The 22,365-nt window shown below is 37.9% G+C and overlaps 1 protein-coding gene across 7 annotated transcripts in view; it reads left to right on the plus strand.

Moving 5' to 3' along the window:
* Nucleotides 1-22,365, plus strand: part of NR6A1 (nuclear receptor subfamily 6 group A member 1) — a 280,389-nt gene that overhangs the window by 181,633 nt on the left and 76,391 nt on the right. Inside the window, exon 1 of one of the 7 annotated variants that reach the window (XM_037850710.1) lies at nt 148-467. The exons of the other annotated variants lie outside the window; for them this stretch is intronic. Coding sequence (XP_037706638.1) covers nt 452-467 — 16 coding nt within the window. The 5' untranslated portion in view covers nt 148-451. Of the gene's footprint in view, nt 1-147; nt 468-22,365 lie in introns of those variants that run through there. 7 annotated transcript variants of the gene reach the window in all.

Below are 22,365 nucleotides of genomic sequence, written 5' to 3' on the forward strand. Positions count from 1 at the left end.
AGACAATAGTATAGAAGAGTTCTTGAAAGGAAGAAGGGGAGAAAACTCTACATACTAGAACCCTTTTAAATTAAATGAAATTAAGTCCTTCTAAAATGCTGCCTTAGCTTAGAGAAGACTGGAAAAGGAGTTATTTCCTGTTAAATATTCCATAATAGTTTTCAGGGAGATGTGCTCAGCAGTATTGTTAACTAACGAAAATAAGTCTGTCAGTTCCACTTAGATAATCTTTGGTAATAAACGAACTCCATACATGTTGTGACCTTAGAGCCTGAACTTTCTAATCACATGACCGGCTTGTAAACTGACCTGTGAGGACAACAGTTGTAGTCCCAGTTTAGAGAGAATTGGCCAAGTGTCGGAAGGGTGATTATCAAGCTGGACTTGTCCTGTAATCTCTGTTTCTTCATGGCTGCAATAGAACTTCTCGACAGACTTGGAAAAGCATGAAATGGAGACATGGGAAGGTAAGGGAGCTGATTCTTTAAGTCTGGGCCCAAATCTAAGGTTTAGAAAATTTCTTGGACGGTTTAGAGCGAATAGTATTTTGGAGGGAGAAGGAGGCAGTCTGCAGGCAACTTTTTTGTATGTTGGCAGAATTTTCATGTACATAGTAATTGGCTGTAAATGTTTTGGAATAGAGAGAAGAAGTGAGGGAGAACTAGTGAATTTGATTGTTGTGGTTAATGTTTTTTAGAGAAAGAGCAGAAAAAAGGGAAAGAAAAAATGGACTTAAATATTATAGTGACTTGAAAAAAAATTTTAACTTTATTTCAATGCAGTATGTAGGTAGAGTTTACATTAAAAGAAAATTGTTCTGTTTACCTCTTGATAGAATTTGTTTACATTTTAAATTGAGTAATCCAGTTCACATGCCAAAGCCTTATTTAGTACTGTTAATTATTGACAGTATTGGGGTCATGAAAAGCCTTGATAAGGCAGCCTCATCCCCCTTGAGGGAAGTAATGGTAGGTTAGATACTTTATGGCATTGGGTATAAGACCAAGCCATTGCTAATTTCTTTTTCAGTGGGTTATTTTAAAAACGGGTAAATTGTTTCTATGTGTATATGGATGTGTGTTTAATTTATAGTGACTAGTTGATGTAGTAACTGATTTATTTTGAGATAGTTTCCTATTTTTGTGAGAAACGTCAGTGACCCACCACTTTATTATTTGGATGAGAAAAGACATGCACAGCTGATGAAACAGCTAGAAAATGAATCTTTAATACTGTTTACTGTTTAAAATACGGAGTCTGAGTTTAGTTTCTTGTAAGCAAGCATTACTGAACTATAACCAGAATTCTGGACTCTTAGAAGCATTTGGTAAATTTCTAGGAATGACAACCCTATGAAATAGCACTGGGAAATCTTCCCAGCCCCTTGCAGCATGGTTAACATCTGCCATAGGCAGCTTTGCATTTTCATTTTCACTTTGGGTATGCACAAACTAGGCAGTGGGACTCTCTCTCATAATAGTATTCTTCTTTATAGTAACACTGTCTCTCCTCCATTATATGTTCTCACTCAGTACCTATTATGTTAGAATTACCTCACTGGGTTTTGCTGTAAATTAGTGGAAACAACAGAAAGTTTGTAGAAATTACTAATTACATGAAAGACCTGTTATTTTTACCTTTAACATCCTTTGTCCTTCCCCAATATGCTGAGAAATTCTTTGTTAAACTATTCTGAAAATACCAGCTTTTCCAGAAAGGAGTTAATTTAAGAAGTAAGATTTACTCTGGATCCATTAAGCAGGACTTTAGAAGTGGGCAGAGTTCCTAGAACAGTGGTTGCATGCATGAGTTTGGAAGGAATAGCTCTGAAGGATTTGACTTTTTTCAAGCACCTTGAATATCTTAGTGTTATGCAGTCATCCAACTCTGAAACAGAAAAAAAAGGTTTGCATAGAAAGTTCTCCCCTAGTTCTTATTTAATTGAGAATTGAAACTTTGTTTTTTTCTTAGCAGTTCAATGGTAGAATAGAGCTCATGGTACTAAAACAAGAACTTTCATATTTCATAAAACAAAGAAGCGAATGTTTAAATTTTCACCTAAATCTTCCATACAAAATTCTAGAAAAGCAAAATGAATTGTCTTGGAGGAAGATGATCTTAGGAAGCTTAAAAAGTAAAAGCAACCTGCTTAAAACAGAGGTTGGTAAAAATGCTACTGTAAAAAGCATTGCTGCGTTTTAGATATTGGGACCTTGTCCATTTAAATTAACCTTTGTCGCAGCTGGGCATACAAATGTTTTGTTTTAGTTCACAGAGGGTTAACTCTATTCAAGCTTTCACTGTGGCAGGCCTGATCTGTGGAGTAATACAATCTGGTCTTTCAGCCCTGCCAGTCGCTAGGCAGGAAGTCTTATTTCTTAAGCTATCTTTCAGAATGGGGGGTTGGGATTTGGAGAAAGGTGGGGGAAGGGCCTTGGGGCATCTGTAAGGATCAATAACAGAAAGAGAGCTGCAAGAGAGGCCTTTGTGCGCACTTCAAGATAGATGCAGCCCTTGTGAGAGGCCCCTGCCTGATAGGACAGACACCTAAAACCAAAACAATGCCACCAGATGAATTCCCTGTGAAAATTAGATTGCTGCTTATGGAAGAAAAAATACTTAAGAATGTGCTTTCATTGTTCGTTCGGGAATATTCTTATGCCTCAATTTATAAGGATCAGGCAATCCCCACTAGAAATAACTCTAAATTGATTTTTAAATGCCTTTTGTCCTCATGCTAATACTGTATTGAATTGGAGAAGGTGATCATTTTGGTCCTGGTCACATGCATCAAAGTACGGAGCAATCTTTCTTTGCCTCTGTTTCTCTCTCTCTCTCTCTCTCTCTATTGTAATGTTTGCTTTACCCGGTGTTGGAGGCATCATTAGGTAATGAAAAAAACAAGATTTCGTTAGAATTTGAGTAGCACATGTGTGAAATCCCTCCCCCAACAGCTGGTATTGGCACTTGAAACTTAAACTGAGCTAAACAGATGCTGTTGGTGTGTTATTTTGAAATCGTTCAAACCAGATTTGTAGCCAAGAAATCCTCAAAAATCATAGGTCTTTTTTTAAAATGTGCTTAAGTTGTGATATCATGCCATATCATAATGCATATTATATGGATGTTAATCAGAGATACCTGAGCTTAAAAAAGTGAGCAATTCTATTAGTGAAATTATGATTGTTTAAAATCTTTACCAAGTTTGTTGTTCTTTTACTCCAGCCCAGATTTTCATTTTTTAAATTCCCCTTTCTGAAGCCCAACTTTAACATCCCTGTTTTACTGTATCGTCTTCCAGAGAACTAAGGCAGCAATTCAATAGGTACTTTTATAATGCAAATTCTTTATGGCAGTTAGAAAGAGTAATGGAGTCATTGCCACCTCTCTTCCCCTAAACCCCCAGAGTATTGGTGAAAACTGATGGTAACAGCTGAGGAAAAAGGAATCGTAAACAACCTCTAATATCCTTCTCCCAATTTGAAATTTTCCAGGAATAAATGCATAGACCAACTGGGGGTCTATAATGTGACTTGCAAACATATGAATGGAATGGGGGAGGGGGAGACCTGCATTTGAAATAGCAGTAAGTTTAATTTATTTTAGGCTTTTTGAGACCTGACATTCTCCTGGGCAGTTTTGATGCTAGGGCGAATACTTGGGCACTTCACAGATATATGGATATTTTTTACCCATCTCAAATCTCTACCCTTTTTCTGGGGAAAATGATAAATAAAAAGAAAATCTAATGTAATCTTCACAAACAATGCCTTCTGATACCATTGTTTCTGTGTGTCCCCCCCCCCATATCTGATACATTATAGTCATGCATTAATACTTAAACACAAGGGATCAATTCATTTTCCAGAGATACACAAAGATTACAACAAAACTTGGAAGTTTGCTTACCATTTACATTGTATTAAAATGGGGTATAAAACCTACCATGACCCTTTTGAACAATGTGGTCTTTAATGTGCATTAGGGGAGGGCCTAGTGAAGGAGAAGCCATAAAAGTCTTCAGGGTTCAAGATGAGGTTGGGATTTCAGCCTGTTGCTTTTGTCATTTTCACACACAAGCATCACTGCAATCATGTTTGATTTAGCATCCTTAATACAATGAGGTGGGAGAACAAAAGGATATCAGAGGCACAAGTATGGAAGCCAAACAGTCCTCTCCCGGACCCAACCAAGATTTTTTTCAGATCATTCTCTTTTCTATGTCCCTCCTGCTACTGGAGTTTGTTTTAAAGACAAGGAAAATCAGTTCATTTGCAAGGATCTTTTTGCATGCCTCAGTGGCTTGCTTGGGCAATTGAAAAACAAGCCACTTCTAAAATATTTTTTGGCCTTGTAAAAATTCTTACCCCAAAGACTTGGTAAAAACATCATAATTAGGAAAAATACATCTACTCATATCTCAAGGTTGAGAGTTTGGAGGTGTTCCTGTTGCACAGCTGTTTCACGTATTTTGCAAAGTCTGATGGATGTAAAGGTCATTGCTAACTTTAACAGGGTCTTGATGTGATCCAAAGACCTTGCATTAATTAGGGTGGAAAGCATGGCAGGTCAGGAGTAACTGGCTGGAGGGCCTTGGTGGATTGTCTGTAGGGCCAATCAGAATTCCTATAGGGTTTTTAAACCATTAAAACAAACAAACAAAAACTTGCTGCTGCTTCCATAGCCTCTGGGTGGATTCCTTGGCCTGTGTAGTAAGGATTCATCCCCTGCTTCCCAGGTGGCTCGTAAAAACTTGGCTACATCTATTTCTTTGCTACAACCTTCCAGGCTTCGGGGGAAACAACCTCATCAGCCTCACTTGGCCAAGTCACTTGACTTCTCCATGAGCCTCAGTTTCATTATAGGTGCAACAGGAGATAGTAATACCAATCTCACAGGGCTGCTATGGTAATTAAGAAGCTCTGTCAGATGGCCCTGCACATGCCTAATATGCCTTGAAATTGTAAAAAGTTTTTAAGAGCAAATTTAGGGAGATAAATCAGGAGAGAGGATTCGTGGATCAGATTATGGCTGGTGTTGTTTGTACTCAAAGTAGAAAAGTCCCCAGGGAATGCCTCCATTCAACAGGCAACAATCAGGGAGGGGCCTTTTGGAAATTTAGCCTTGAAAATGCTGTATAACCAGTGAGACAAGCTGCTGAGCTGCCTTCTCCTACCAGTTGCTGTGCTAATATGCTATTCCTGGACTACTGAAAATAATTAGTAAGGTGGGTGCCTGCAAATCTTGTGGCTTTTTCCCTACAGAACAGTCTTTTGCAGTTACATTGATTAGAAGAAAAAGGAGAGGGATGGACTCTAAGAGAACAGAGAGGAAATAATCATAATCAGGAAAAGGAGAATAGTAAAGCTAGTCTGATTTCCTTCCATGTGTTAGGTAGATAAATACATTTCAAGACAGTTGCTGTGGCCTTGCTTAATAGCCCCTTCTCAGATATATCATGAAGTGGTAAAGTTGAGAATATATAATTATGTAACTAACAGTTGTCCAAATTGATGAAAGAGCAAATGATGTAAGAAAATTCAGAATGTCATGCGTCATGGAGACACAGATTTTGTATATTCAGAAACATTGGGAACTAAATTTAGGGTTGGCGAAATTCTGGAAGATGGGTCTCAAAACAGAAGGCATCCCAGGAGCCAGCTATTTTAGGCAGTATCCCTTCAAAGACCTGACAGAAGTCTTTGCTTTGGAAATTAGGTTCTACTCACCTGGACACACCAGCATCATTTACTCTTGCTGCTCCCTTTTCCCATATGCTTGCAATTTCAGCTATTTGGAAACCACCAGGAATACTCTCTATCATTTGATATTAGAAGTGTAATCAGAAAGAAATTTTGTATTTTTGTATAAGTTGATTGTCATTTCATATAACAGATCCTATTTTACAAATACACACACACACACACACACACACAGAGAGAGAGATATTGTTCACATGCCATATAATTATCCAAAGATCCAAAGTGTATAATCAGTTGCCCGTAGTACCATCATACAGCTGTGCATCCATCACCACAATTAATTTTTTTTTCAATTTTTAGAACATTTTCATTACTCCAGAAAAGAAAGACAAAAAAGGGAAACTCAAATCCTCCCATACCCCTAATCAACCCCCCACTATTATTGATTCATAGTACTGGTATAGTACATTTATTACTGTTGATGAAAGAATATTAAAATACTACTAACTGTAGTATATAGCTTGCAATAGGTATATATTTTTTCCTATATGCCACTCTATTATTAAGTTCTAGTTATAGTGTCATACATTTGTTCTAGTTCATGAAAGAGATTTGTACAGTTAGTCATGGACATTGTCTACCACAAGATTCACTGTTTTATACATTTCCATATTTTAACCTCCAACTTTTCTTCTGGTGACATACATGACTCGGAGCTTACCCTTTCCACCACATTCACACATCATTCAGCACTGTTAGTATTCTCACAACATGCTACCATCACCTCTGTCCATTTCCGAACATTTATGTTCACCCTAGTTGAACGTTCTGCTCATAATAAACAACCACTCCCCATTCTTTAGCCTCGTTCTATATCCTGGTAACTTATATTCCATGTCTATGAGTTTACATATTATAATTGGTTCATATCAGTGAGACCCTGCAATATTTTCCTTATGTGTCTGTCTTATTTCACTGAATATAGTGCCCTCAATGTTTCTTCATCAGCCCATTTTTTTTAAGACGGTTTTGTTCACACCCCATACATTCCTTCCTAAGTACACAATTGATGGTTCTCTGTATAGTCATGTACTTATGTATTCACCATCATCACCACTATCTATATGAGGATGTCTCCATTTCTCCGACAAAGAAGGAGGAAGAGTCAAAGAACGTAGAGAGACAAAAAAAAAGGACACATGACAGCTAGGAAGCAACAAAAGGGAAGATAGCATTAAAGTAAAGTAGAATAAAGTCACACAACATCACCAGTGCCAAGAGTCCCATACCCTTCTCCTAGGTCTGCCCCCCCGCCAACATGCATTTAGCTTTGATATATTGCCTTTGTTATATTAAAGGAAGCATCATACAATCTTTCTGTTAATTATAGTCTCTAGTTTGCATTGATTGTATTTTCCCCCCAGTCAAACCCTATTTTTAACACTTTGCAATGTTGACATTCATTTGCTTTGCCTCATATTTGTACCTTTTACCACAGTTGTTGAGCACCCTAGGTTTCACTGAGTTATATAGTCCCAGTCTTTATCTTTCCTTTTTCTTTCTGGTGTCCCACGTGATCCTAATCTTCCTCTTTCAGCCATACTCACAGTCATCCTTGTTCAGCCTACTTACATTGCTGTGCTCCTGTCTCCCAAAATTGTGTTCCAAACCTCTCAGTCCTGTCTTTTCCTTTCTGTCTGCAGTGCTCCCTTTAGTGTTTCCTGTAGAGCAGGTATCTTGTTCACAAACTCTGTCATTGTCTGTTTGTCAGAGAATATTTTAAGCTCTCCCTCATATTTGAAGAACAGTTTTGCCGGATATAGGATTCATGGTTGGCAGTTTTTCTCTTTCAGTATCTTAAATATATCACCCCACTTCCTTCTGCCTCCATGGTTTCTATTGATAAATCCGCACACAGTCTTATTCAGCTTCCTTTGTATGTGATGGATCACTTTTCTCTTGCTGCTTTCAGGAGTCTCTCTTTATCTTTCAAGTTTGATAATCTGATTATTAAGTGTCTTGACATAGGCCTATTTAGATCTATTCTGTTTGGGGTACACTGTGCATCTTGGATCTGTAATTTTATGTCTTTCATAAGAAAAGGGAAATTTTCATTGATTATTTCCTCTATTATTGCTTCTGCCCCTTTTCCCTTCTCTTCTTCTTCTGGGACACCCATGACACATACATTCCTGCATTTCATGTTGTCATTCAATTCACTAAGACGTTGCTCATATTTTTCCATTCTTTTCTCTATCTGTTCTTTTGTGTATAGGCTTTCAGGTGTCTTGTTATCCAGTTTGAGTATTTTCTTCTGCCTCTTGAGATCTGCTGTTGTATGTCTCCATTGTGTCTTTCATTTCCATAGATTCTGCCAGTTTTTTTGAAGTTTTCATTTCTACCTCATGTACACCCAGTGTTTTCATTATATGCTTCATCTCTTTTGTTATATCTTCCCTAAACTTTTTGAATTGATTTACCATTAGTTGTTTAAATTCCTGTATTTCAGTTGAAGTGTAAGTTTTTTCCTTTGACTGGGCCATAACTTCGTTTTTCTTAGGTAGGTTGCAGTTTTCTGTTGTCTAGGCATCTGGTTTCCTTGGTTACCGCAATCAGGTTTTCCCAGACCAGAATGGGCTCAGGTCTTGGAAGGAGGCAGTAGTATCCGGTTTCCCTGAGTGTGTGTCTTAGAAGATTGATACATCCTGTGAGGCCTCAAGTCACTGTGCTTTTCTGCCCAACAGGTGGCGCCTGTCAGCCTGTAGCTCCAGACTGGTGTAAGGAGGTGTGGCCCACGGCTGTTTTCCCCTAGGCTCTGGGGTCTGGTTCCTAATGGAAGTTGCGTAGAAGAGCTGGGCCCCACCTCTTTCCTCTTAGGGAAGATACACCCCCTGGGGAGATATCATTTGCATTTGAATAGTCTCTCTGACTTTGCTATCTCCACCCTTGTGTGGGTCAGAGCACTGGGAACTGAAAGTGGCTGAGGCTTTCTCCACTGAGCTGAAAAAGGAACAGAAAGCCCCCCTTCAGGGCCAGTCTATAGCCACCCTCAGTTTCACCCATCGGCCAGAGATAGCACCTGGTCCTCTGGGCTCCCCCTCCCTTCCAGAGAGGTCCTCCTGCTCTCCAAGGTCAGTCATCACCAAAAGCCTCTGTCTGCTTGTTGGGGGTTCATAGCTTGTATTAGCAGTCCACATTTGTTAATTAAAACCTCAGTTGGAGCTGGGTTGATCTTTGTTTGCTTGCTTGGAGAGTGCTGCTCTCTATCACAGTGAGGCTTTGTAGTTTGGGCTGCCACGGGGTAGGGCCTCTCTTCACGGGCCTGCATTTTTTATTTACAGATTTTATGCTGCGATCTCGGGCATTCCACCTAGTTCAGGTTGGTGTATGATGAGTGGACAGTCACATTTGTCCCCTCGCAGTTATTCCAGATTATTTACTATTTGTTCCTGGTTGTTTATTAGTTGTTCCAGGGGTACTAACTAGCTTCCACTCCTCTCTGTGTCGCCATCTTCTCCCTCTCTTCCAAATATATGTTTTTTATTTAGAGAAAAATTGAAGGTTTACAGAAAAATCATGCATAAAATGGAGTTTCCATATACTACCCTATTATTAACATTTGTTACAATAGATGAAGAACATCTTAATAACTATACTATTAACTATTATCCATAGTTTACTTTAAGTTCACTGTTCGTGTTGTATACCCCTATATTTCTTGTTTTTTTTTTAAATTTTTATTCTAGTAATCTACATATAACCTAACATTTCCCCTTCAAATCACATTCAAATATATAATTCAATGCTGTTAATTACGTTCACAAGGATGTGCTACCATCACCACCATCCATTACCACTTTTCAATCAATCGTAGTAGAAACTGCACAATTTAAGCATTAAATCCCTATTCTCTACCCCCACCCCAGCCCCTGGTAACCCATAATCTAGTTTCTGACTCTGAATTTACTTATTCTAATTATTTCTATCAGTGAGATCATACAATATTTGTCATTTTGTGTCTGGCTTATTTCACTCAACATGATGTCTTCAAGGTTTGTTCATGTGGTAGCATGCATCAGTGTTTCATTCCTTTTTACAGTTGAATAATATTCCATTGTATGCGTAGACCACATTTTGTTTCATGGTTGATCAACACTGGGGTTGCTTCCATCTTTTGACTATTGTGAATAATGCCACTATGGCCATTGGTGTGCAAATATCTGAGTCCCTGCTTTCAGTTCTTTTGGATATTTACCTAGAAGTAGATTTGCTGCATCATATGGTAATACTTAACTTTCTGAAGCACTGCCAAACTGTTTTCCACAGTGGCTACACCATTTTACGTTCCCACCAACAATGAATGAGTGTTCCTATTTTGCCACATCCTCTCAAACTCTTGTAGTTTTTTTGTTTCTTTAATAACCTTTCTAGGGATGTGACAGGATATTTCATTGTTTTTTATTTGCATTTCCCTAATGGCTAATGATTTTGAGTATCTTTTCATGTGCTTTTTGGCCATGTGTGTGTCTTCTTTGGAGTACCGTCTATTTGAGTTTTTTTGCCCATTTTCTAATTGTGTTATTTGTCTTTTTGTTGTTGACTTGTAGGATTTATTTTATATTATGGATGTTAAACCTTTATCATATTTGTGGTTTCCATGTGTTTTTTCCCATTATGTAGGTTGTCTTTTTACTTTCATGATAAAGTCCTTTGATACACAAAAGTTTTTAATTTTGATAAGGTCCCATTTATCTGTTTTTTCTTTTGTTGCTTGTGCTTTGGGTATGAAGTCTAAGAAACCATTGCCTAGCTCAAGGTCTTGAAGATACTTCCCTATGCTTTCTTCTAGGAGTTATATAGCTCTGGTTCTTATACTTATGTCTTTGATCTATTTTGAGTTGAGTTTTGTTTATGGTGTGAAGTGGGAGTCCACCTTCATTCTTTTGCAGATGGACATTCATTTTTCCCAGCATCATTTGTTGAAGAGACTATTCTTTCCCAATTGAGTGGACTTGACAAACCTTTGTCAAAACACGGTTGGCCGTAGATGTGAGTGTTGATTCCTGAACTTTCGATTCAATTCCAGTGGTCTTTATGGAATCATGCTGTTTTTTTCACTGTGGCTTTGTAGTAAGTTTTAAGATCAGGAAGTGTGAGTCTTCCAACTTCTTTTCTTCCTTTTGAAGATGGCTTGGTTATTTGGGGTCCCTTAGCTTCCCATATAAATTTGATGATTGGTGTTTCCTTTTCTGTAAAGTAGGCTATTGGAATTTTGATTGGGATTGAGTTGAATCTGTAAATTGCTTTGGGTAGAATTGACATTTTAATAATATTTAGTCTTCCAGTCCATGAACCCAAAATGTATTGCCATTTATTTAGGTCTTCTTTGATTTCTTTTAGCAATGTTTTACAGTTTTTTGTGTACAAGTCCTTTACATCCTTGGTTAGATTTATTCCTAGATATTTGATTCTTTTAACTGCTATTATAAATGCATTTTTCCCTTGATTTCTTCTTCCCATTGTTCATTTCCGTTATTTAGAGACATTACTGATTTTTATGTGTTGGTCATGTACCCTCCTACTTTGCTGAATTCGATTATTAGTTCTGGTAGTTTTGTAATATTTAGCAGTGTTTTTTCAGGATTTTATATCTATAGGATCATGTCATCTGCATGACTGTTATTATAAGAATGTGTGTACATGCATACACTCTCAAGCATTCATGTTCATTTGTTTGTTTTACAAATTGAACTAGTAGCCCTTGTTGTGCAACATGTGCTTTCTTGTAGGTATCCCAGAGCCTTTTCATCTATTAGTGCAGCTCTATGGAAATATATTACACACTTTTTAAGTTTGCCATGAGATAGTTATTAATTGCTGCTGACAAGAAAATCTACCACCACCACCCCTTTTATTTCACTGGGAAGAGGATAGAAGTGAGGTGATTATGTGCCACAATTAGTTTCTTTCCCTGTGACAAGATGTAGTTCAACCAAGCCACTGTTTTAACATACCCTGTATTAAGTTGGTACTTTAAGAAACTGACTATCCATTATACTGTTAAGAGTCTAGGTTCCTTTTGAGTGTATAGAAATTATTCCTCTGGAGCACCCTTCCCTCATTCTCACATGCCTTTTGGAATTATGGACATTAAAACATTTGTCATGACATGACTAATCTGATACTAAAGAAAATCCATCTATATAGAATAGTTTTAGTAAGTAAAGTCTATCATAGAGCATATGGTGAAAAATATTTGGACTCAATTTCTTATTTCTTTGTTTCCACCAACCAGTAGTCTTACCAAAGTTAGCACTTTGGAGAATGATGAATGTCTAGGGAGGCCTGGGAGGTGGGAAGAAAGGAGTGCTAGTTTTATGAAACTATTTGTCCACTGCCTCAGGAAAGCAAAGCTGTTTGGTTCTGATGGCTATATTAATAAAATCATGTGAGTATAATGTGTAAAAGATTGCTCTTATGCATTAAACTTCATAATTTGCAATCTTAGTGATGATTGCAGAAAAACTTCAGGACTTATTCTGAATGTGGTTTTACACCTGGGAGGAGTTACAAAAGCAGTTTTTGGCAATTAGAATGGGAAAGTCCCAAAATGTACATGTCCTTGTTTGGGGCCCATAATACTTAATCTGATCAGAATTCTGGAGAAAGTTGCCTTTTAGTAAGGTAGAGTGGAAACTACCATTTTCCATCTTCATAGAACATATGGTTTCACTTAAAGTGTGCTAGTTTTTCTTCTTCACCAGAATTTGGAACAGGTCTGGGACCTAGGAAGCAGATTACTGAGCCTTTGGGCATTGGTACAGGTATCTGGGTTGGCCCACCAGTTTGTCAGCTGAAGTTCTTGTAAACTATATACTTTGATTTACTAGTAGAGAAACTATACTGCTTTCAGTGATTCCTCTGTGTTTGATATTGAGCTGTGTGTTAGAAAAACAGAAAAGAATTGGTCCCCACCCTGTGGACCACAGTCGGGTAGAGACAGACAGTCCTAAAAGTAGGTAAGTGCAACAAAGTTTTGAAGGCACAGTGACAGCAATCTGCAGGGTCCAGAGGTTGTAAAGAAGTGTTTGGTTCTACTTGGGCTATCAGATTAGGCTTCAAACCAGGAAGGCACTGTGAAAGATTGGTAAGTGTTTGCTACGTTGATGAAGTAGGATAGGATCTCGCGAGCAGGAGCAGCCTGAGCAAAGGCATGAAAATGTAAAACAACCTGACAGCATATGGGGCCAGAGAGATGTGATCTGTTTGTAGACACTCTTGCCCCTGTGAACAGAGGAGAGCTCTTTTCACATTCCTACCAGCCCTACCTTTGTGAATATGTTCTAAGCTGTCACAAAAGCACCTCTTGGCAGATAGAATGGGAATGACCCAGAATGCACATGTCTGTATTATTTGAAAGAGATTAATGTACTTTGCCAGAAAGGAACACAGGCCCACCTCAGAGCTGGAGGCCTGGACAGTGAGGGTTTAACACTTCAAGAAGCAGCTGCTGGGATTTAGGGAGAGATTGCCAGATACTGCAGAGAGAGAGACCTGTGTTAAATTGTTCTAAAAAAATTATTCTGTCTGCTGAAGAGCCATCTGTGCTCTTGGGGAATGTTCCAAACTGAGAAATGGTATCCATTGTGTGTGTGTGCGTGTGTGTGTGTGTGTATGTATATGTGTGTGTTTAATTGAGAAACAGAGTCTTAATAATATCGTCCCAGAGCTTTTCACTAGTTTAGAATATAGGTTTCTTTTGGTTTTGTAGAGCAAGTTCTGTTTGTTTTTACTGAGATAATTATTGTATTTTTACTTAGATCCATGTGAAATAGTTGATGACCTAGTGACCAAGCATTATATTTTTTGGATAGGTAGTATTAGGCATTTTCATTTCTTTAAATTGAGCAAAATTTTAATTTAATTTAAAAATTAGCATGGCAAAGTTGACTTTTGGGAGGTGTGTACAATTAAATGAATATAGATTTGTGTAACCACCACCACAATCAAGACATGGAACAATTACAAAAACTCCCTCATGCTATCCTTTTGTGGTTACACTTTCCCTTACTTCTAATGCCTAGCAACCACTAATCTGTTCTTTGTTACTATAATTTTGTCTTTTCAAGAATGCTATGTAAATGGAATCAGACAGTATGCAATCTTTTGAAACTGGCTTTTTTCTCTCAGTATAATGCCTTTGAGATTCATCCAAATTTTTACATGCATCGGTAGTTCATTCCTTTTTATTGTGGAATAATATTCCATTGTGTATTTGTTGATTCATTCACCTCTTGAAGGATATTTGGCTTGTTTCCAATTTTTGGGTGATTATGAATAGAGTTGCTATAAACATTCATGTACAAGTTTGTGTGTGAACCTGGGAAAACAAATATATGATTACGAAGGAGTCAGATTGCTGGATCATATGCGCTTTGATTTGCAAGAAGAGAAATTACACTGTTCATTCGTTATTCAGTTGACGTTCACTAGTGGTTGCTCTGTGCCTGGTATTGAGCTATGTATTAGGGATACAGAAAAAAAAATGAGTTATCATATGTTTAACTTTATAAAAAAATCTGTAGTGGTTGTACCATTTTTTTGCATTCTCATCAGCAGTGTATGAGTGTTCTAGTTGCTCTGCCTCTTCACCTTTATTTGGTATTGTCATTTTTTATTTTAGTCATTCTAATGTTTAGTGATATCTCATTGTGGTTTTTAATTTATATTCCTCTAATGGCTAATGATGTTGATCATCTTTTCATATTCTTATTTGCCAGCCATGTATCCTCTTTGGTGAGATGTCTACTCAAGTATTTTGCCTACTTATAAATTAGATTTTTACTTTCTTGTTGTTGAGTTTGAGTTCTTTATATATTCTGGAATCAATTACTTTTTTGGACATACTTTCTTTACAGAAGTTAAATGACTAAAGATGGATAGGAGATGCCATTTCTAGTTACTGAAATGGGTTGCTTATAGTTCTGCCTAATTCTACAGACATAGTTTATGTCTTGTACCTTTTACCACACTCAGCCCTTTTCCTTAATAGCCAGCCTGTACTTATGACACAAGGGGTTTTCTCAAAATTATATAGGGCCTTATGGGATTTAAGAATGTTAAGCAATTGCATTGATGTATTGTGATCTAGACTTCTGTAATCCCCTCCCTAGATATAAATAACCTTTTTGAATGAGAGAGAGGATTATTTCTAGTATATGGCAGAGTGAGTGGGGGAAGAAAGGTAGGATTAGATGACAGAGAATTTGGCTAATGTCTCTTCATATAGGTTCATATATAGGCCAAGAATTTTATTTTCAGTGCAAAAGGAAGTAATTAGAGTGTTTTGAGCAGAATTTTTAAAGACCCCTGTGACTACATTGCAAAGTAGATTGAAAAATGGATTGTAGGAAGCCCAAGAGAAAATAGTGAGACCAGTTAGTAGACTAGATGGTTATCCAAGTGAGAAATGATGGTCGCTTAAACAAGGTCAGTAGTGGTGGAGATAGTGAGTAGATAGATTTGAGCTCCTTTTTGGAGGGAGAATTGACAGGGTTTTCTGATTGTTTGAATGATAGAATATGAAAGAAAGTAAAGAAATAAAGGAATGACTCCTAGGTTTTAGACTGAACAACTGAATGGATATTGGTTTCATTTTTGGGGATGGAGATTACCCAAGAAACATGTTGATACAGGGGATAGGAGTAGAATCTACAGTTCTGGTTTGATGTTGATAAATTTGAGATGCCTGTTAGAAAGCCAAATAGAAATGTTAAATTGACAGTTTAGATATAGAAGTCTGAAGCTCAAGGGAGACTTTTTTGTTGCAGATGTATTTTTGGGAATTACTACAATATAGGTAGAAGGCTGCAGTCTCCTGAGGAGAGATTATTGATAGAAAAGATGTCCAAGGATTAACCTTTTGGGCACATACCAACATTTAGAAGTCTCAGAGAGGAGTCAATAAAACAGACTGAGAAACTAGTGGTCTGAGAGAGAGCGGGAAAAATCAGGAGAGTGGTATCCTGGAAGCATAAATTTCAAAAACGGAGAAAAATTGGCTTGTCCAATTTCTTTAATTCATGCACAAAATATTCCTGAGCATTTTCATTGTATTAGACACATGGATAGATCCAGCATGATCAGGACAGATACAGTGCCTGTCCACATAGAGTTTATATCTATATTTTAAATATCTCAGTGTGAAGCTGTAGAGGGATACTGAGGGCCCATCTATATTCAGTTCTGGTCTTTAAATTTCAGAAAGCTGCTTTGAATATACTGTAACATTCATGATGATTCCATATTTTTCTCAATTTCTGCAAGTGTCCATCAATTTACTGGGAGAAAAATTTTGGTGTGTAAATTCATGTGATCTATAATAGTAATAATTCACTGTTATAGATACAGAGATCATTTCAAGGCCAATGAAATACAGAGGCAGCTGTGGTATAAAAGTTAGTTATGCAAACATGTGCGAATTACTTTCTAGATCTCAATTTCTCCACCTGTAAAATGAGGATGAGAAACTGGTTTCTCTCCAAGGGTCCCCTCTGACTGTGGATTATAGTGACTCCATAATCCAGGACCAAGTAATCAGAAAAATCACAAAAAATGACCGGATACATAATTCATCAACCCTCAAAGTCAATAATATCCTTTTAATGAAAAACTCCAATAGCCGAATCAACCTCTTATTCAGTGTCTGATGGAAGCACAGATTTTTTTCCTTTTTTTTTTAATTTCAGTTTTATTGAGATGTATTCACATACCATACAGTCATCCATAGTGTACAATCAATTGTTTACAGTACCATCATATAGTTGTGCATTTATCACCAAAATCAATTTTTGAACATTTTCATTACTCCAAAAAAAAAATAAAAACAAAAGTAAAAAAGAACACCTAAAACATCCCATCCACCCATCCTACCCTATTTTTCATTTAATTTTTGTCCCCATCTTTTCTACTCATTTGTCCATACACTGGATAAAGGGAATTTGAGCCACAAGGTTTTCACAGTCACATGGTCATGCTGTGTAAGCTACATAGTTATACAGTCTTCTTTAAGAATCGAGGTTACTGGGTTGCAGTTCGACAGTTTCAGGTATTTCTTTCTAGTATTCCAACTCACTAAAAACTACAAAGGGATATCTATATAGCGCATAAAAATACCCTCCAGAATGACCTCTCAACTCCATTTGAAATCTCTCAACCACTGAAACTTTATTTTGTTTCATTTCACTTCCCGCTTTGGGGTCAAGAAGACTTTCTCAATTCCATGATGCCAGGTCCAGGCTTAACCCCAGAGTCATGACCTGCTTTGCGAGGGAGATTTGTACTCCTGGGAGTCATGTCCCACGTAGCAGGGAGGGCAGTGAATTTACCAGCTGAGTAGACTTACAGAGAGACAGGCCACATCTGAGCAACAAAGAGGTTCTCTGGGGGAGACTGTTAGTCACAATTAAACGTAGGCTTAGCCTCTCCTTTGCAGTAACAAGGGAAGCAGAGAATTTTAATGTTTGGAAGTCACACCAGTGAAGCTTATAGGAGTCTCTTTGGAATAAATCCAAAAACAATTTTGTGTGTCCTAAAGGAGATTTTGACAACTCATTTAACTATTTGGAATGATTGTACTGTATGTGTTTTTTCTTCTCTAATAGAGGCCTATAAATTAAAATAGGCCTAAATATTGGGAAATATTCTAAAATTAACTATGACCTATGGGAGGAGAAATAATGATCATAATCATAACAAAATATAACTACATTTGTTGAGCCACATCTTCATGTCTAGTCCTCTACAAAGTCTTTTACATATTTTAATCTCTTCATTCTCATAACAATCCTGTAAACTGGATATTTTAATCTTACTTAACGATGAGGTAATTGAAATTCAGAAAGATTAACTAAGTTACTTGAGGTCACACACCTAAAATAACTGGGATACACACCTAAGGTTACTTTTGCTTTTGACTTTATACTTACAGTAAACAAAAAAATGAAAGCTTCAAGGGCAAAGTAATTGCAAAAGCTCAGTAAATTTTTGTCCTCTAACCCAGGGAAGTGGTCTCTGAGCCATAGGTAGATATGAAGGGGAGCACTCAGGCTACTGAGGAGAGCCAGTTATGTGAAGCTATTTTAAGAAAGTGGTTTTCTATACTTGACTGGAAAGCAACCCCAGTAGGCACCAGGCATGTAAGAGTTAGAAGTTCAGTTAAGTGAATCATATCCTTTCCTCAAAGGCATTCCACAGCTTTAGTATGTATGGGCACTTTCTCATATATTCCTATTTAGTCCTCATAATAATTTTTTAAGAAGAATCACAGTCCTTATTTTACTGATGGGTATCCTGAGATAAAATGGTGATGATATGATAATAGTAATAACAATAGCTCACATTTATTGAATATTTACCATGTGCCAGGTCCTTTACATGAATTAACTCTGTTCTACATATGTTACATGTATTAGTTCTGTTCTAAGCACATTGCATTGATTAACTCAGGTAATCCTCACAGCAACCTTATGAGACATCGGTACTATTGTTACCTCCATTTTATGGTTGCGGCAACGGAGGCTTAGGGGGCTTAAGGAATATGGTCATACATTTAGTAAATGTCAAAGCTGAGCTTTGCATCCAGACACCCTGCCTCATGCTCTTAATCACTGTATTACTTTAAAAAAAATTTTGTTGTGGAATATAACATACACATAGAAGTAATAACTTTCCAAGTGCAATTTAACAAGTAGAGAACAAATTTCAAAGAAAATTATGGGTTACAGTTCCACAATTTCAGTTATTTCCTTCTTGTGAAATATAACATATATACTTAAAAATAATATCTTTCAAAATATGATTTAACAAGTAGATATATATATGTGAAATTTCCAAAATTGTTATGAATTACAGTACTATAGTTTCAGTCATTTCCTTATTGTGAAATATAACATACATACAAAAAGATGATAGTTTTCAAATTACATTTTAACAAGTAGCTATAGAACAAATTTCAAAGGATGCTATGGGTTGCAGTTCCACCATTTCAGTTCTTTCTTTCTAGCTATTCTAATACCCTAGCAACTGAGAAAACAAGAATTATGTAGAGATTCAGTATTCATAATCCTTTGTTAAATTCCATCTTGTCTGTTGCTACCCCAAAAGGTAAGTTTAATCACTTACCTGATCTTCAGGGATGTCTAGACAGTGACCATCCTAACTTGTTCATGTAGAAAAGGGGTGTCGACTTTATGAGAAAAGGGGACACATTTGGTTGATGTTCTTGGGTTTTGGGACTTAGCTGGCATAGCAGTTCTCTGAAGGATTTAAGTTTCTGAAGAATAAACTTAGCGAGTGTGCTGGTTAGAATGTATTATGTCCCCCCAGAAAAAGCCATATTCTTTGATACAATCTTGTGAGGCAGATATATTAGTGGGGATTAAGTTGGAACTTTTGGATTAGGTTGTTTGCATGGAAATGTGCCCCACCCAACTGTGGGTGATGACTCTGATTGGATAATTTCCATGGAGGTGTTACCCCACCCATTCAGAGTGGGTCTAAATTAAATCACTGGAGCTATATGAATGAGCTGACAAACAGAAGGAACTCATTGCAGTGTAGCTGAGAGTGACATTTTGAAGGGACGCTACAGCCAAGAGGGACACTTTGAAGGAAGCACAGGAGCTGCAGATGAGAGACAGTTTGAAGACGGCCGTTGAAAGTAGACTCATGCTCCGGAGAATCTAAGAGAGGACAAATACCCCAAGTGCAACTAAGATTGACATTTTTGAAGAACTGCAGCCTAGAGAGGAACGTCCTGGGAGAAAGCCATTTTGAAACCAGAACTTTGGAGCAGATGCCAGCCATGTGCTTTCCTAGCTAACAGAGGTTTTTCAGACACCACTGGCCGTCCTCCAGTGAAGGTACCCGATTGCTGATATGTTACCTTGGACACTTTATGGCCTTAAGACTGTAACTGTGTAACCAAATATACCCTCTTTTATAAAAGCCAATCCATTTCTGGTATTTTGCATTCCAGCAGCATTAGCAAACTAGAACAGTGAGTGAAATTTTTGTAGAGTCTCAGATAGGGATCCAGGGATTCTTTAGGGTTTGGGGGACTACTGTTGACTTGGGCTTATCGTACTGTGGTCATTTGGTATAGCTGGGTGAAGCTTGCATAGGAGTAACCTCCAGGATAGCCTCTTGACTCTTTGAATTTTCTTAGCCACTGACACCTTATTTTGTTGCCTTTCTTTTCCCCCTTTTGGTCAAAAAGGCATTCTTACTCCCTCAATGCCAGGGTCAGGTTCATTCCCAGAATCCATGTGCCACTTCACCAGGAGGACTGATTCATCTGGGGAGTCCTGTCCCATGGCAAGGTGAGGATGATGAATTTATTTGCAGAATTAGGCTTAGAGAGAGAAAGTCCACATTGAGCAACAAAAGAGGTTCTTCTAGGCATAATTACAGGTGGGCTTAGCCTCCCTTTTACAAACATAAGTTTCACCTGATCAAGCCTCAAGATCGAGGGCTTGACTTACAAAATAGAGGGTTCCTAAGTTCACATAGCATGAGTTATGTCCACAATAATCCATCCATATCTCCCATTATCATCACTTAGTTGTACAATCCTCATCACTCTTGATTTTAAAAAATTCTCGTAACCTAAAACACCTCTTAGCTCTTATGAGCCCTTAATTATTTGTCCCTAGTATTTGTGTGGTACTAGTAAGGTATTCCTATTAATTATAGTCTCTAGTATGCATTAGGTAAATTTTTCCCATTTACCCTTCTGTTTTCAACTCTCTGTGCTAGTGTTATACCTTAGAAGTATGTCATGCAAGTACCTATCTACATTTGTAGTGCGTATCTGTAGGAAACACTGCCTTTAAACAACCCCTTTCAATTCTATTCACCTTCAATACAGTGTTGATGCTTATAATCCCATTAACAAACAATTGTCACCCCATCCATTACCATACCTTTGAATTCACCATTATTAACATATCTGAACATATTGGATTATCATTTCCCCTCACTAGCTTCTATCACTAGGTCCCCAATATTCTACATTATAAGACATTGATTTTACATTGTTCAGAAAGTTCATAGAAATGGTAACATGCACTTCTCTCCTTTTGTATCTGAGTTATTTCACTCAGCATTATATAAGCAGGTAGGCAAGGAGTCTGCTCAAGGGACCCCGCTGATGGAATGTGGGCCCTGCCTGCCTGCTCTGGGCCTGCCTTGTGCACATGAGTCTCTGGAGTGTGGGAGGGGCTCCTGATCATCGGTTTGGTGCCTCTTCCTTCCTGGTTTCTTTCCTATGTACCACACCCCTCTACTTCCGCGGGAGGAGAGTAAATGCCGGCTTCTGGGTTCCCTCATGGGAGCTCCCTGCTGCCTGACTGTGAAGGATTACACCCCCCCACACACACACCCACACCCCCAACAGTCAAGGTAGCTGCTCGCTTCATTGCCTGGCGGTGGTTTTGCTGCTGCCGGCCAGGAGGCTTCTGGCAGGAACAAACACATCCTGTCCCTGGAACTGCCGACTCTCTCATGTTTTTGTTGGTGTCCCCTCCACATACTGTGGGGGACCCTCTATGTCCGGTCATATCCGAAACCGCAGTCCTGGGTGTCCTCCGGCCCCTCTCTATTTACTTGCACCGAGGAGAAGCCCATTCTGCCTCCATTACTTTTTGATATAGAAAGAAGCTAGGCCTGACTTAATCCTCACCAACTTTGTGTAAAGGCTGGAGTACAGTGGTGGAATGTGGGTCTTGGGCTTCTATTAATGACCCAAAGCTAGGAGGGGAAGCTCATGTAATATCAGTAGGCAGGAGCATCAGGGTGGCTCAGACTCAGCAATAAACAATAAACTAGGTAAACTAGTTTACTATTACGGGATGTGAATGAGGCAGCTTAGCAGCAAACTATGAAAAAAAAACTGAGGGATTTAAGTTACTATATGCCCAATACTGATCAATAATACGAATCCATTTTCTTTTATGCAGTTATATAGTATATACTTTCACAATTACATTATGGTTGCTCTAAGATTGTAAACCCAGTTTGCAGCCATTAAAAACATAGTATCTAAAGGGAAAAGGGAGAATAGTACTCCTCTCTCTGCTGTTCTTGTCAAACCACAGTAGACTAAGCATCAAATTTTCATATGGTCCTTCTAAGCAGGGCAGATCCAAAGAGGAAGGCAGATGATCAGTGTGATGAGTGTACTAGAAATTATATGCCATACAAATCAATTGCTGAGATAAGGGGTATTAAACTCTAAAAGTTGTAAAACCCTTGGGGGAAAGGAGGGAGCAGGCTTGTTCAGGCTGATTCACAGGTTGAATTGAGACCAGTAGTTTTAATTATAGGGAGTCATATTTTAGCTTCAATGTAAGGAAGTAGTAACACCACTGAATTATATATTTGAAAGTGGATAAATTGGGAAATTTTAGGTTGTATATATGTTACCAGAATATTAAGAAAACAAACATAGAACTGTACAACACATGTGAACTCTGGATTATAGTTAATAGTATAATTATAGTAATATTGTTCCATCAGTTTAACAAAGGAACCATACCATTGCAAAATGTTAATAGGAAAAACTGGGGGGGGAGGGTGATATATGGGAACTCTGTACTTTCTG

Source organism: Choloepus didactylus, chromosome 10 (genome assembly GCF_015220235.1).
Source record: "Choloepus didactylus isolate mChoDid1 chromosome 10, mChoDid1.pri, whole genome shotgun sequence".
Lineage (NCBI taxonomy): Eukaryota > Metazoa > Chordata > Mammalia > Pilosa > Megalonychidae > Choloepus > Choloepus didactylus.